The sequence below is a fragment of the Labrus bergylta genome, chromosome 22 (genome assembly GCF_963930695.1).
Source record: "Labrus bergylta chromosome 22, fLabBer1.1, whole genome shotgun sequence".
Taxonomy (NCBI): Eukaryota; Metazoa; Chordata; class Actinopteri; order Labriformes; family Labridae; genus Labrus; species Labrus bergylta.
In genome coordinates this window covers 8908725-8924219 of record NC_089216.1, presented here as the reverse complement: position 1 = coordinate 8924219, position 15495 = coordinate 8908725, and the positions used below count along the sequence as shown (strand labels likewise).

Below are 15495 nucleotides of genomic sequence, written 5' to 3'. Positions count from 1 at the left end.
CGCAGTCGTTTGATTCAAATGTGGAAAAAAATCAGAGGTCGAGTCCCCTGTGACGCCTCTGTGAGACTTTCAAAACAACATTTCTGACTCTGGATAATTTAACGCTCTATTAAGACCATTGTATTTATTGCATATAAAAAAGAAGTGATTAGCACCGCACGAGAATGATCAACTGTAATGGCACTTTTGGGATCAGAGAGGGCTGTAAAGTTCCATTGTGGCTAATGAAAGCATTGTAAAAGTAATGAATGAAGGCCTTTCATGAGGAGCGCTACTTCAACACTTGAATCTCATCCAATGGTTATACCAAATTGGGAACAACAAATCAAGCATGTAGTCACCATTTTTAGGAGAATACTATTTTCATACGTGTCAGCAAAAGCAGAATGGCTCTAAAATTAGACATTAGATTAAGCAGTCAAAAAATTAGTTGGGCCATGAGTGTTTTCTTTGCAGCACAGCACAAGAAAGACATTTGCTAAAGCTCTTGTGTCTGCTTGGAACCAGTTTGTCCAAAAACAGAAACGAGTGGGGAAATTAATGGGGTGAGACATTTGGGATTAAAAAGTGTAATTAGATGACGCAGTGGTGCAATCTGCAGCAGTCTGGTCAACAAATTATGTTTTTTTTAAATTTTTGCAGTAGCTCCTTTTCGGTTGTATGCTAGTTTTATTAGTTTCTTATTAGAAATTGCTTCTTTAGCCATATCCTTTTTAGTTATTTTGTTGGCTTGAAAAGTGTCAAACTCCAATATAAAAAATGACTGGGAGAGATAAATCATATACCAAGAAAAATATTGTTCAAAAAATGGTGTAGTTGGGACTCCTGCAAAGAAAATTAATGGGATGACCGGCTGGTTTTGACTCTCTGGAGTACAGCTCACAAAAGAAAGAGCCAAAAAAACATCCAAAAGATTTTATCCAGAGGTGTTAGTTTGATTCCTGGGTAACACTGGCTCATAGCGAGTGTTGAGCCAAAGTAAATATTAACAGAGGCTGAACACTGTGATGTAATGAAGCTCAAGTTAAAGAGTCAGGCTCTGCTCAGTGAGCCTCCGACGTAAAACCATCCTTGTTTCTTTTTACTATGAAGTAAAAATGAGTTTGCACTGCTGGTGCTCCAACTCACACTATTTCATCTTGCACAACAGTCTTGGCTTCTTCTTTTCAAACAAACTAGTTAGAATTTGTGCAATCACACTGATGAAAAATAAAGAAATACTCCATGTTCAGCCAGATACTAATCCTAGGAGTTTTCTGTGAATTAATCCTTCAAGCCCAATAGTCACTTCTCAATACTCAGACCATTATAAACATTGTCATACATCAACAAAATACAGTCATTTCTATATTATTATAGCTAAACAAACATTTCTGTCACTAATGTGCTACACTACTGTCTATCTACCACTTATATAAGATAAAATATGTAGCAAAATACAAAGATTACCTTATATCCACTTCGTCCAGCCTCCCCTGGTTCACCCTAGAAAATATGTTCAGATTTCATTTCAACACCTCTATTTATTGATGAGTTGCATTAGGTGTTTAAGTATATATTTCTAACTTTGAGTTGATAGAACTTCTGTCCAGTTTCAATGTAATTATGAAGCTTTAGTAACTTAGCCTTGATGATGCTAATTGTTCATTTAAGCTAAGATATTCGGTATGAAGTTGTTGTTTTATTTAGGTATAACAAGTTTTATTTGAATATTTCATTTCACAAAAGAAACAGAACTAAAATACAGCATTAGATAAAGTATGATGTTGTTAAACTGACAGTTACTTTTCACTCCAAATGGGTCACACATTAGCCAGCTAACGGTAGTTCTGGAGTTGGTTACGTTAGCTAGGAGTTACTTTGTGTAACCAATTACTTGAACTTCTTTGATGAATTTGTAAATCTCAACTTAGTTAGTTTAAACTTAAAGAAACAGCTAGCGCAGTTGACTCTGTATATCGATTAAGAAACAGATATTGGAAACCCTTCGGCGTTGGCGTTAGCACTAGCTCTTACCTTGATGCCTGCAGCAGAGGAGCCAGCATCTCCCTGAGAAAGAAAGTAATAAGAAAATAATGAAAGCGAGGCACAACATGTAAACTGTCAAAAATAGGTTATTACAAGACACAATGCTGGTGTGGACACAAAAGGAGAAAACATTTCTCTGCAATTAAAGTAAAAAAATATATAAAAGATGCCTATTTTTTACCAGACAATGCAGGTTGTTATTTCCTAATTGCAACATTTACTGAGCTTTGTGTGGAATCCAATTACTCAAAAAGATTGTCTGCCTTTCTATGCAGTTCTCAGACTGAATGTACCTTCTTGCTAAAGTTTGAGACAGCATTTTTATAACTACAGTGCTGGGAATTCTTTCATTGTTTTTAGACTGTCAGAGTGCAGCTGCATAGTGGTGCTGACATGAAATCTAACACTATATAGAAGAAACAGTGTAGGGGTAAAGGGTCTTGATAGATAAACTGCAACAATTTAAATCCCTTTCTGGTTGTATTAAGGTAAAGTATTAAACAAGAAGGAGTCCCTTATCGCTTTTCCCAGAAAAAAAGTCATCCAGACATCCAGAGCCCGGGCCCTTTCACTGCATTACTTCTTCAGTATACAGTGAAAACATACATAAAACAAGGGGCCAATGAGGGTAATTATGGACGGTTGGTGGGAAAAGAGAGCGTGGTGAAGACGGCTGCGTCTTTAGCTCTGGTGTGGACACTGTGGTTAGACTACACATACGCCTCACGCTCAGAAGTTGCTGAAGGAATGCTTCTCGCCCTCAGCTTTTTATGGGAGTCATTACGATGCATAGCACACAAGGCACGTTTAATTGCCACATTTTCTTTTTGCTGACAATAAACTGTGTTACTGTTTACAGCTGGGATTTGTTTGCATGCTGGAGGGTGCCTCAATCCACTATCTTGAAACGTATGATGACCATTTTTTTATGATCACTTTTCCCTGTATGTTTTATATGTGAGTGTGAAGAAGATGTAAGAGCAGGCACTTTTATAGTCCGCTGTGTAAACAGGCTCCTCATGTTACCTAATAAACAATTAAAGACTTTCAAACGAATTAATACGATCAAATAAAAGTTCTTTTGATCAAAAATCATGGACGTCATATTTTGTTTGACCTAAAACATTTAACAAAACAAGAAACTTAATGCAGAGGCCCATTATTCTGACTTTTTTGTGCCTTGATTAAATATTTGCTTGAACAAAACAAACATCAAAGTCAGAGTTGGTTTCACACCTGTTGCTTTTTGGCAGGGTTGATGCTAAAGAATGTATCACATCTGTAATTAATTTCTTATATATATATATAAAAAAAAAGAAAGTACAAGAGATCTCACCTTGTGAAGCTCGTAATCAAGCTTTGGAATTTTGTGAAGCATGGTTGAGTTTTTCATTATTAAACTCAGCAGGATGAGACCATGAGAAGCTAATTGTTTAGAATTAGAATTCACAGGCTGGTTCACACACTTTTAATCAAAAAGCAACAATTACCCACGTGTAAGTAAGTGTCAGGGATGCAATACAAGCAATTAACACCTCACTCCCCTGCTGACGAACTGATAAACCCAGTTAACTTTTCTGTCACGACAGGCCTAACGCGAGCATCAGCAGGACCGAGAACCAAGTGAGAGTTTTCACATGTTAATCTATTCCAAATGAAGTGGTACGAGATGGAAAAGTTGGGAGGTGAACTAGCCGAGGTGTGCCACTGAGTGCTGAAACGTCCCAATTGGGCCAATTACCCTGAGGCCACAGCCTGTGATTTAACCGCAGAGCCGAGCAGGACGGAGAGCTGTCACCACAACTCCACTTCATTAGAGGCACCCGCTGCATATTGCCATTTAAAGATAATAACATGAAATTCTCATAATGTATACTTAGTAAATCAGGCTATTTTCCAGCTGTTTGCTTAGCGGGATCCAATGAGATGGGGAGGATTAATCGGCCGAGACACAGTTGTGACAAATGTAACCATTAAATGTCACCACAGCCCTCAAAACATGACTCCTATTTCATATTACGATCATTAGTAAGAATGACCAGATTAAGCGGCCTCAGCTGAATATCTACAGCAGTCACTGAGTGAGAATATACTGTGTGAGGCAACACATTTTATGATTGGCTCCAAGGGCAGAAAGGCCCTGCCAACTGTTGAAACTAAGCCAGTTCACAAGAGCTTGGACCGGATCTCAGGATTCAAAAAATTATACCAACCACTGTGCCTCAGCGAGCGGAGCCAAGTGCTTACAGCCTGGTGGTTCCCAAAAACCCCATTTGAACAGTTTGCTTGGGTTCATTTGCTTTAAAACCTTCAGAGTTTTCCTATCTCTAAGGTCCGACTTTTTCAACAGGAAGAGTCACTGTTCATTTCACACCTAGTTAAATACTTAGACGAAATGCATCTGAGGTAAATGGTTCAGAACGAAAGCTTTTAACTGTGGTAATGATTTATTTTAAATGAGGCTGGAGATGGACATGCAGAGACTGGTGGAAACACTGATGATGGCAAATGAACGCAGCACTGCTGGTAGAGTGGTACATAAATGTATACTATGAAGAATGGTGCACCGTGCAATGTAATACACTTTACACATATACCTCACACAACCTCATATAACATGTAACTTTGTCTATGTCATGATCCAACACATTCATTTTATGCCTTGGTTTTCCGTATGACAGTACGTTAACACAGTTTGAACAAAGCTTTATTAAGTCATCTGTCTATCTAAAAAATGGTGCTATCCAGATTTTGACTTGTGTTCCCTGTCAAATACAGCACCACAGAGAATATAGGTAATAATGCAGTGGTGGTGCACATTCTAAAAAACTTGACTCAAACTCTCTAACTAAGTCATCTATTTTGTGTACTTAACCTGTACAATGTGATTGTTGCTATTTTCAGAGAGTTATGTGCCAGGCTATGTCTTGCCCAGGGCTTGTTGCCAGGCAATCAGCGGAAGCTACTGGTGCTAGCCAAGAAATAGTTGGACACATAACCACATGTTAAATGGCAAATCATCATTTTAACAGTGTTGTTTATGTGCACGTTAAATAAACAGGATACAATGCCTCAACTTTAGACATGTGCAGTGTGTTTTGAGACATTTGCACAGAGCTGACATGGTGGTCTCTTTGTACTAAACTAAGCTGAGCTGAGCTAAGTCTAGTTAAAGCACCATAAGCTAAGCTAAGTTAAATAGCTGCTATCTAAATGACAACAGTGTCAATCTTGTCATCTAATTCTTGACATAAAAAATAAAATAATAAGTAAAAAGTATAAAATGGCACACGTGCTATCAGCATGATAAACTGAAGTTTCAAACCTAAGTACTTTTACCAGATCAAATCTTGAACTTGAGAATCTTTACATTTGGTACTACTGATTTTTTTTAGACCTCACACTTTTGACATAATGTGGCAGAGAGCTACAGATTGTGTCTTTGAGAATGTTTCTGTGGCAGTGGGTTTTAAATGTGTGCATTTAAACTCATGTCTTGGAGTGAGCCAGCCTGTAATCGAGTGTATCCGTCTTGTCATTCTGTCTCTCTCACACTCTGCAGATCCCCCGCAGTCAAAACAATCCCTAGAATCAGACGAAGTCGTGTCTGCCCGCTAGAGCTGCCATTTCTCTCCCCGGTCTGCTCGACCTCCCTGAGGTCTCTCTGCTCACCAAACCGAAACCTTTCACTGCCTCCCCTCTCACCCTGTGTTACCACATTTTTCGCTGCAGTGCGTGCTGTTTATTGTTAACTTTGGCATCTTCAGCGCGGAAGACATCGGATGCTCCCCCCTCCCCTCCTCTATTCACTTTCCTCTTCCACCATTGAAACAAAAATGCAAGGGAAGAGAAATTGATCCTCTGTATCTATATGAGCATGCATAATCATCTGGATGTACGCTATATTTCAATTGGACAACTATAATATCAGCCATATGTACACTGTCCTTCATATGGGTTTCAGCCTATGCATAATAATGTAAAATCCTCACTTTTTCCAGGTTTACACAACCTGCTGTCTCTTTTTATTGTGTGAAACATGCATATGTTGGTGAAGAATGAATGGCAGGTGACTGGCTACAGAACTCTGAATTCCCTTGGTACTCAATTTCCCTCTTTCGTTTTAGCTCCTGCAGCCAAAATCCATTTTTTCCCACTTTTATGACACTAAGGTAGAACAGATCAAAGCAGTGCTCGAGCCGCAGAGTTTTATCGCCCTCCGCTCTCGTTTTTGTTCACTCATTCTCCACAGATCATGATCTCCTGCATCTGTTTCCGTCAAACTGTCTTTCTTGGCAAGCTATGTTCGGCAGTCATTTAAAAAAAAACAGATTACCCATAAAGTGAGAAATTATCAAAGTTGTTCTGTGCTGAGCAGCAATAAACTGGCAGCGACATTGTGAGTACACTGCTTCTGCTCAGTTGCTGCTTCTGTCACTTATGTTTTGTTTTTTTAGAGCCTGAGACAGTATTTCCAGCGCCTTTGTTGTTTTTATAAACCAGTGTTTAGTTTCTGTTGTTTGTTCCTAGCAACTATATCACGGTTTGTTGGCAACTTTGGGAAGAATCTTTATCTTTTCCCAGAAGTGGGAGACATTTTTGAATGGGCTGAGTCAACATTTTCAAAGAACCGTTGTCTCAAATCCCTAATAGTTTTGTTTCTAAAACACTCTACAATAACTTTCAAGCCCAAAAGTTGTCATGAGGTCATCTAATACGAATTAAACTGTGTCCCATTTTCATAATGCAAAAGCAGATGACAAGTCCTGGAGAGGATGCAAAATCTGCCTCTGGACAAGATGGCAGTAAACTGACACAAAACAAATCATTTTTTCCAGAAAACAAAAGACTTGAGAGAAATCTATTCCTTTTTTCTCTCCAAACAATCTAACCAGCAGAGTTCTTTTTCTGCCTCTTGTTGGAAATAGATTCCAACTTGACAAGCTGTCCCGATGATAAATGGTCCCAAATTAACACTGGAGCCCACCCGACCAGAAAATGTAGCATCAGCATAGCATCGCAATTAAGACCACATTAAGCCTAAAGGATGCACCAAGTGCCAGGACGACTGTGTTGTGCAGCCTTGACTACAGCTGATGGCACTTGACCTACTCCTCTACACCTTTTCCTCCTATCAGATGGCCAACATAACTTTTATTTTAATGTCTTCCAGCTACAACCTGCTGTTTCTCAGTGCAAGTTCAAAGACATAAAGAAAGAATATGAAAGGTACTCACCTTCTCTCCCAAATCACCTTTCGGCCCATCTTCACCCATATCGCCCTGTGATGAAAGAGCTCATATTCAGTCCATAGATCGCAAGAATGTGTCAACGCTTACACAGACATCTAAAACATGATTGCCATATGTTTAAGCATAACACACAGTATGGCTTCTTTTTCTGTGATTGACTGCCTGTAAAATAACATAAGGGACGCTTGGAGAAGCACAGTGTAGCACACCATTACTGTACATAAATTCACTTTGGTCACCAACTGAGTCATCACACATGGTTCAAATATTCATGATTTCAGGTGATGTAATGCACTCCGTGGGGAGTTTTGTGGGTGCTTTAAACTCCTGGCATCAGCTGAGACGAACTTTACTTTTAAAATTTACAACTTTCTCTTCCTAGCTCCATGACACAGATTGAATGTCAGGGCTGAGGCACGGAACTATGGATGGCAAAGAGGTGAAGAATAAAAATAAAGGTATTTACTTCCATGGGGAAATTCAATTTTCTTTTACTCAGTTGTTGAGACATACTGCACACACATATGTCCGATATGCAGTATGCAAGTATGAAAAGATCCTGTATGGACATGAACTAATGGAGAGATGTCAGAGTGAGGGGCTGCACACAAAAGAGCAACCGAGCAGTGTCTCGCTCACGGGAATCTCGGCAGTGCTCAGGAAGGACAGGACTTGAACTAGCAACCCGTCTGAACATTGTCAGTTTATGCTAAAAGGCTTATAATGCAAAAGATGCGGAGATTAATATGCATATTAGCGCCGTCATTCCAAGAATGTTAGCATTCTGACATTAGCGTGAAGCTTGCTGGGCATACACCGTCGAATTTCACGCCCGATTTTTGGGTCGCACGATTTGGCCGAATTTCAGCGGGTCGTTAGTGGTGCAGTGTATGCATGTGGCACGACTGCCGATCATTCCCCGATCATCTGCTCCTGACCAGTCGGATGAATTTCTGGGATATTTGAAACTGTGGTCATACACTCACACAGTTAGAGCACAGCATTAATCTGATTCCCTCACTTCAGAGCTTTATTATTTCCTGATTGCGTCTGGGCGAACAGGCGGACAGCATTTGAAAGCACCATGGCAACAGCACGCTGCTGGATGTGTCTTTGCCCTTCTATCTTGATAGATTTGAACAAGAGAAGCGTTGGCAGATTCTCTTACAGTGTGAACACTCAGGTCGTGTCCGGCAATCCAACCGCACAGAGTGAGCACATAAATCCTAAGTTTGGTCGTGCATTGGAAGTCGTATGGTGTAACAATCCACCACAACATTTTTACAATGGCACAGTGTATTGCCTTGACTTAATGCACCTTTGAGCCTTCTCAGAGCCCGACAAGCCTCTCGTGTTCCATAGACTTTCATTAGATACGTTTTATTGCACTGCTATGAATCCATGTAATTTTTTACAAAGAACCTAACTTCATAAATATCTCTCGTTTGAAGCTGAATAGGAAGTCCAAGAATTTAAAGTAAGGGTTGTGTCCTTGAAGGGAAAACATGATGTCAGAACCTCAGAAAATAACTATTGTAAAAAAGGCTTTTGGGTCCTCCATCAGTTTTCGTCTATTCAAGGCGCCCATTGTTTCTTGAATTTGCCTGCTGGCTCTTTATTTAGCACACAAAGCCAAAAACAACTATTTATGTCGACATATCTGGCTCCTGTAGAAATAAAAGTTCACTTTGAGTGAATGTCATTGCTAACTTTGGCCAGCAACTGATCATTTCCCTATTTATGAATCCACGTGATTTAATATGGAGAAATGATAAGACCTTTACACGGTGAAGCTCGGAAAGAGGAGCAGCTCCTAGGATTGCATATCAAAGATGAGAAAGGAAGTTCTAGAAAATGGGCTACTCTGCTGCTGCGAGCGATGTCTGCTAGGTTAGCTATATTGCTACACAGCCTCATCTTTCTAACACATCAGGTGTGTGTTGTAGGCAATAAGTGATTAAAGAAAACATTCTAAACAGCAGCTGAGAACAGCAGCCTGTGGCCAGTTTAGTGGTTGATGAAGAACACTGAGTCATCACCTCCCACCCTCCCCAGCTTGTGTCGCCCTCGACTCGGTCAGTGTTCACACCTCCCACCCGCTGATGTCCAACGACAAGGAACAAGGGCACCATTTGAATTAGGAGAACAAGGCTGCCTTTCCTCAAGGACGCAGTTGTTCGGGTTCATATTTTTGTTCGCGTCCCAAAATTAGGTTCAAAATGTGACTCACTGGCTCGCTGGTGGCCAAATCTCAGAAGGGAGTCGGCTTTGTAGGAACAAGCTGGCGTTGTGTAAAGTACAGCAAAGTCAGTCGTAACTTTAGCACGACGGCCGCTCCAACACATGGCAGGGTCTCAAGAATGATGTGAACAATAATGTTTGGGGATCTGAATTAGTGCTTTACCTTTTCACCTCGCTCGCCCAATTCCCCCTGTTGGGAGAGAAAGCAAGGGTGTTAAAAAACAGAAAGGCTCGAGTGGAGTTATTGCAGCCACTGAGGGTCAGATTGTATCTGGGGTTAAATTCATGTTAGATCATAGAGATTCCCTTATGTTATGGCTGCTTGTCCCCAGACAGACAGAAAGGCCACCAAATATCAGATTATAAGACATTTTTCTAAACTTAAACATTTTCATAGCAGAGAGAAGTCAAAATTAACTAGAATCCTATTACCACATATACTACATCAGTATTTAATTCCTTTAAAATATATATATTAAGGCTCTAGTATGGCATTTATCTACACAAATGGATGTATGCTAAGAAAGTAAATTGTTCTTAGTGATATATTGGCAAATACAAAACATGCAGAAGGATAGAATTAACAAAGCATGATACAAATATGAAGTAAACAGAGGAAACAAAAAAAACAGATAAAACGTTTTAAAAAAAAAGGTCAAAAAGTTACAAAAAAAAGGGATTTTTTTTTAGTTGATGGGAAAGGAACGAGTAATGATGACAACAAAAAAATAAAAAAAATATGATCTGCATGATTGCACAAAAAATAAGAGCACACAGAATATGTGTGCAGCAGACCTTGGCTCCGGGAACACCGTCAAATCCTGGGATGCCAACATCCCCCTATGGACAGCACAACACACACAAATACACACACACACACACACACACACACACACACACACACACACACACACACACACACACACACACACACACACACACACACACACACACACACACACACACACACACACACACACACACACACACGCACAGTGGCGGAATTCAGTGTGCTGTTTCTGCAACATGAACTCTGATTTCAGGTCAGGAGTTACAAAAAGGGTCACGTTTTTTTTCCCGAAAAACAGAGATAACCTCTGAACTTTGCAGAGGTTAGGGTTGTGCCATGGCTGCACAGGTGTTGTGCATTTGTTGAAAAGTTGATAAAGAAGAAGTTGGATACCGATCATGGGAACAGGATAGCGTCTTTCACCATGCTGCAAGAAATGGACTTATGATCCACATGCCCCTCTGGTGATGTTGATGTATAATGGCAAATCCTTTTCTTACACTGCTGTAGGATGAATGTCTACAATAGTACCATCAATATGCACGTTATAACAATGCTTCTTAGCTCTGTCTCAGCTACTTTTTTCTCCCTACATAAATGTATAATACAGACGTCATATTCCAGTCATGCTTAATTCTTTAAGAACTAAAAACAGACATAAAGTAAAAGAAAAAAATTAGCCACACTAAATGCTACACATAATAAGCTGGTCTGAACATAAATCCTGCCTCTAACCGGGCAGATCTGAAGGGGCCCTATGTCCCCCCCAAGGCCAGCCAGTGGACACACACCTGATTCTATGCACTTCTATTTTATTTTGGTTTATTCTTCTTCAGTGTTTTACAAAGCATTGTGGGAATATCACTGTGTCTGATCCATGACGTGAAGAGGGAGTATCCTTTTAGCTTCACACAAATGGTAAAACTCGTCATAAATAATGGAATCTGGTATCATCTATCAGCCCACATATGGGAGTCATTGACATAATGATGATATATATTACCTTAATGATGATGGAGCCTGATTAAAAACTCGTAAACCGGAGCAGATAAGGTTTGCATTAGTGCTCATCCCCTCTGAGTGGATGTCTCTGTCAGATCAATAAGATGTCTGCCAGTCAACCTGCCACTGCGGGCAGAGCAGCCTGTACCGCTTCAGACTTCAAACTTTCTGCATGAGCGACAGCTACATACCGTAACAGATTCGGTTTTATAACTGCACTGCACAGCACTAGAGTTCTATTTCATGGGTGCTGGCAAACCCAGCTCCTTACACAAGTATGGAATTAGACCTTCAGCATTTGCAGTCTCGAGAGTCAGTATGGCTTTCACTCCCAAATCAAACTTCTTCACCCTGGTTCCCATTACAGCCATGCGTGCCTCTTTGCTTTTATAAATATATAAATACGTGCTTGAGATTTCAAAAGAAGGCGCCTCTCCAATCATCCCACCATTCATTCTCGCCATTGACATGACTTGTTCTGAAAATAAAGATGCTTTTCCAATGTTCCCTCTATTGTCAAACACCTGCACTGTGTCTTCTTTATTCGCTTTGAGAATTAAATGCAGAGCTGAGCCCCGGAGTGCGAGCAGATTCACAGGCAGCTGGGTACTTTATGTGGTTAAGGCTCAGAGACGCTGCCCAGGGGTTTTCTCCCAAATAAGGGAGCGTTTTTGAAATTGTCAGAATGCATGGCAGAACTTTTCTAATATGAAAAGTGCAACACATGGCCACAAAGACTAATGAAAACTTTGAGTATGTTGGAGTGAGCCTTTTGAAGATAAACTGCTTTCAGGTGTGGATGGATGGAAGAACATTTTCATGAGCAGTATTTTGTCAGTCATAATGCTGTACAGTAGTCAGGATGCATCAAGGGTTGTTCAGTTTAACTGAAATGTCTGGCTTAGTATAAACAAGTATGATTAAAGTATACAAAAACATAGACATCAATAAAGTTCCCATATAAAGGGTGGTTTATTGTCTTATGAACCTTGCAAATCCTCTCTAAATTAATTCTGGCTTTTCTACATTTTTTCTGTCAAAAAACAAAAAGTCTCACCAGAGAGAGAATACATTAAAAAAAAAGGGATTGCTGTTCAGCATCCCTCATAATGGTGAAAACTAGTTTAGTTAATTAGTACACACCCAGAAAACGATCAGTTGGTATAGTTTATTTATTATTTGAATAACCTCACCTTTAGTCCATCAACACCAGGGTTGCCAGGAGGCCCGAGTGAACCCTAAAAATGATAAACACAATTAGTCATTAAACATCTCACAGAAGCGCCCTGAGCCGGCCTGTCTATTGTTCCAGTCCCTATTTTAGCATGTACACTCTTTGTGTGTGTGTGTTTAAGTGTGGAAGTGTGTGTGTGTGTGTGTGTGTGTGTGTGTGTGTGTGTGTGTGTGTGTGTGTGTGTGTGTGTGTGTGTGCTGGTCCTACAAAACCAGGCCAGAATAAATATTGCATGTCACATTTTAAGATCGGCCAAGTTATAGAGGGAACAGTCGGAGGGTAATACCGTGAGTGGGGAATTATTTCTGTTGAGTTTTAAAGTGAGGGAATAGAAAGTTGAAAAGAGCAATGGCTTGATGTAAAAGAAATATCGCTCTTGTGTTTGTGTGTTCTCTTTGGATGATTTAGACCCGGAGGTTGTATTAACTTTAATGAACTCTTACTCTCTTTGCACGGTGGTTTGCTTGCATTGGCTATTGTGTGTCCTTGTAATAAAAATGACTTACTATTACCATGGTCACTTTTAGAGATGTATGAAATAGTTGTACATCAACATGTGGTCCATTAAAATAATGAAAAGGTTTTTTTCTAATGTTTCCGAAATATTACTTTATACAAAGCACAGTGTCTTACAATATATTATCTTAAGGATAGGAAAGATTCAAATATGTGGTTCACACTTTTCTTTTCTGTCATGTGACGACACCAAATCAATCACCAAGGTGATGAAACAGGAATAAGTGTTGCATGCAGCCTCTCTTCTAAACCAGCAGTGGATCTAATTGAGCAGCCTCGGGGCCTGGCTTATGAGTCATTAACACGGCGGTGTGTCATCATTGACCCCTCCGCGCACACACACACCCTCCCCTCCTCATCTGCCGACGGGAGGCCACGCCAACAGATGACAGCGCAGACAGGAAGTGTCTGATTGGGTTACACTGAACAAACACTGGCAGCTACCTGATGGCTGGATATGGCCGACATCTGTTCCCCACATCAGCGCCAGCAGAGAGCCACTGTCGGCATCGCTGAGCTGAGCTCCAGGTTCTCTGCTCTCTGTCACTCGTTGTCTTTTCCCCTCGTGTTGTTTGAGCCTTAACTCTCCCCTTTGTCTGTTTACTCGCCCCGACTGTCGCCCTGTGTCACTAATCTCAAAGTAAACTGGCTCAACACCCAGAGTGCTTTTTTACAGACATTTTTACCACATGGGCACAGTTACTATCAAATCCAAAACATTATCCTACTGCTGAAACAAAAACCGCTTTGGGTTTAAATTAGCATGTGGAAACTAAAGGGTACAACAGAGGAGAGTGGAGCCTCATAGTCATATCAGTTAACATAACAATAAAAAGACTTTAAATACAGTACCACACTCTGGATTACTGTGTTTACACGGCACATTGTCTCTTCTTGCACTTGACCATCACCACACAGAGTATATAGCTCTTCTGTTGTACTTATTGTGCATATTTGATGAGCTTTATATCTTTATTGTTTATTCTAACTAACCTTCAAGATGTTAGAACTGCTGCTGACTGCTTCCAATTCTTTTTCTATTTGAAACAGCCAAACAACTTCCCTTCAAGTGTTGATCTACTTTGCAATAAACCCCACTACTTTCATTCAGAGGGACGGAGAACCACCTTCTCAATCTGAAATAGACCTTTGATGCCATCCTCTGATCTGACCAAGTCGAGGAATCTCAATTTATTTAACCGAAGAGAAAAGTAAAAGAATTGTCATTGGAACAATGGACTTACCTTTTGCCCTTCTGGCCCCTCAGGACCCTTTAAATGAGAAGAGAGACAGAGTGTGGAGAGAAGAGAGAAAAGAACAAAAAGAGCTCATGTCAGATGACATAAAAAACACTCTGGGCAGACCAGAATCACAATCAATCCCTTGTTTTATTCGTCAGCATTGCATGAAAAACGATTTTCTCTGTTCCCTCATGTCATTGAGCCTCAACATGAACATGAATCTCCAATGGGAGCACGAAAAACTTTTATGGTTTGATGTTTTTATGTTGATCTCTCTTTGTTTGGTTCAGCGACTGTAAAAACGAGTTCTGTTTCCAACACTTTGAGACTTTATTACCAAAATAGGCCAATAGCTGGAGAGGCTTTATATGTTTGACAGAGAAAAAAAAGCGCCACATTTCTAACTAAGATTGACTCGGTGATAGATGTGTCTGGAAGAACACTTTCTTTTTTTCAACCTGCTGTTTACCACAGGGAACTTGGACACCATGTTGGACCCTCATCCTCCTCCACTGGACCTTGTCTGAAAAACAGCACGACTGCTTTGTGACTAAAATAAAAAAATAAATAAAAAAAAGACAAGCCGTGAGTCAGCTCATTCCATACCGGCTTCACGAGATACAGAAATATCTCAGCACCCACAGCAGTTCAACAACACCTTTACGCTTGGCTGCAATGACACCTCAAGTTGGCCAACATTTTTCTCTGGCTCAGGATCTGTGGTAAATGGTGCTATTTGGCTCATCAGTCTCAGCTGGGTTCGAGGGGAGACGGATCTTATGCCCCGCAAGGCCTCTGCAACAGCAACTTTCCTCCCTTTAATCATGTTGATGCAGTATAATTGGCTAAACCTTAGCTGGTGTTGGTCCCCTGATGAGCATAAAAGGTTTGTGGGCCTGTATTCAGTGACACATGCAGGTTGAAACGTTTGTAAAAAAGTGTAGTTTGATCGTGGCCAACTTCTCCTTGTGGCCAAAGCACCAACAGATGCTTGGCTTCACAAAAAGAACCAGAATAAAGATCTCAGAATGAACTCCATCTTTCCATATTGGTATTAGTTTCTGCAGAAACAAGGTGATCACCAACTAACTGAGGCTCTAAACTTTTCCATTTACAAAATGAGCCTGTTAAAATCCCAGTTCTCACATTTACAGAAATGCCTCACACAGTTGCAGCTCCATTATAGTGCAT

General features: G+C 40.4%; 1 protein-coding gene across 1 annotated transcript in view; it reads right to left on the bottom strand.

The window, feature by feature from the left end:
- Window positions 1–15495, bottom strand: part of LOC109981630 (collagen alpha-1(XXV) chain) — a 138450-nt gene that overhangs the window by 17213 nt on the left and 105742 nt on the right. Inside the window, exons 10-16 of the mRNA XM_065950229.1 lie at window positions 14308–14334; window positions 12507–12551; window positions 10317–10361; window positions 9685–9711; window positions 7266–7310; window positions 2017–2049; window positions 1450–1485 (exon numbers count right to left, since the gene is read on the bottom strand). Coding sequence (XP_065806301.1) covers window positions 1450–1485; window positions 2017–2049; window positions 7266–7310; window positions 9685–9711; window positions 10317–10361; window positions 12507–12551; window positions 14308–14334 — 258 coding nt within the window. The remainder of the gene's footprint in view (window positions 1–1449; window positions 1486–2016; window positions 2050–7265; window positions 7311–9684; window positions 9712–10316; window positions 10362–12506; window positions 12552–14307; window positions 14335–15495) is intronic.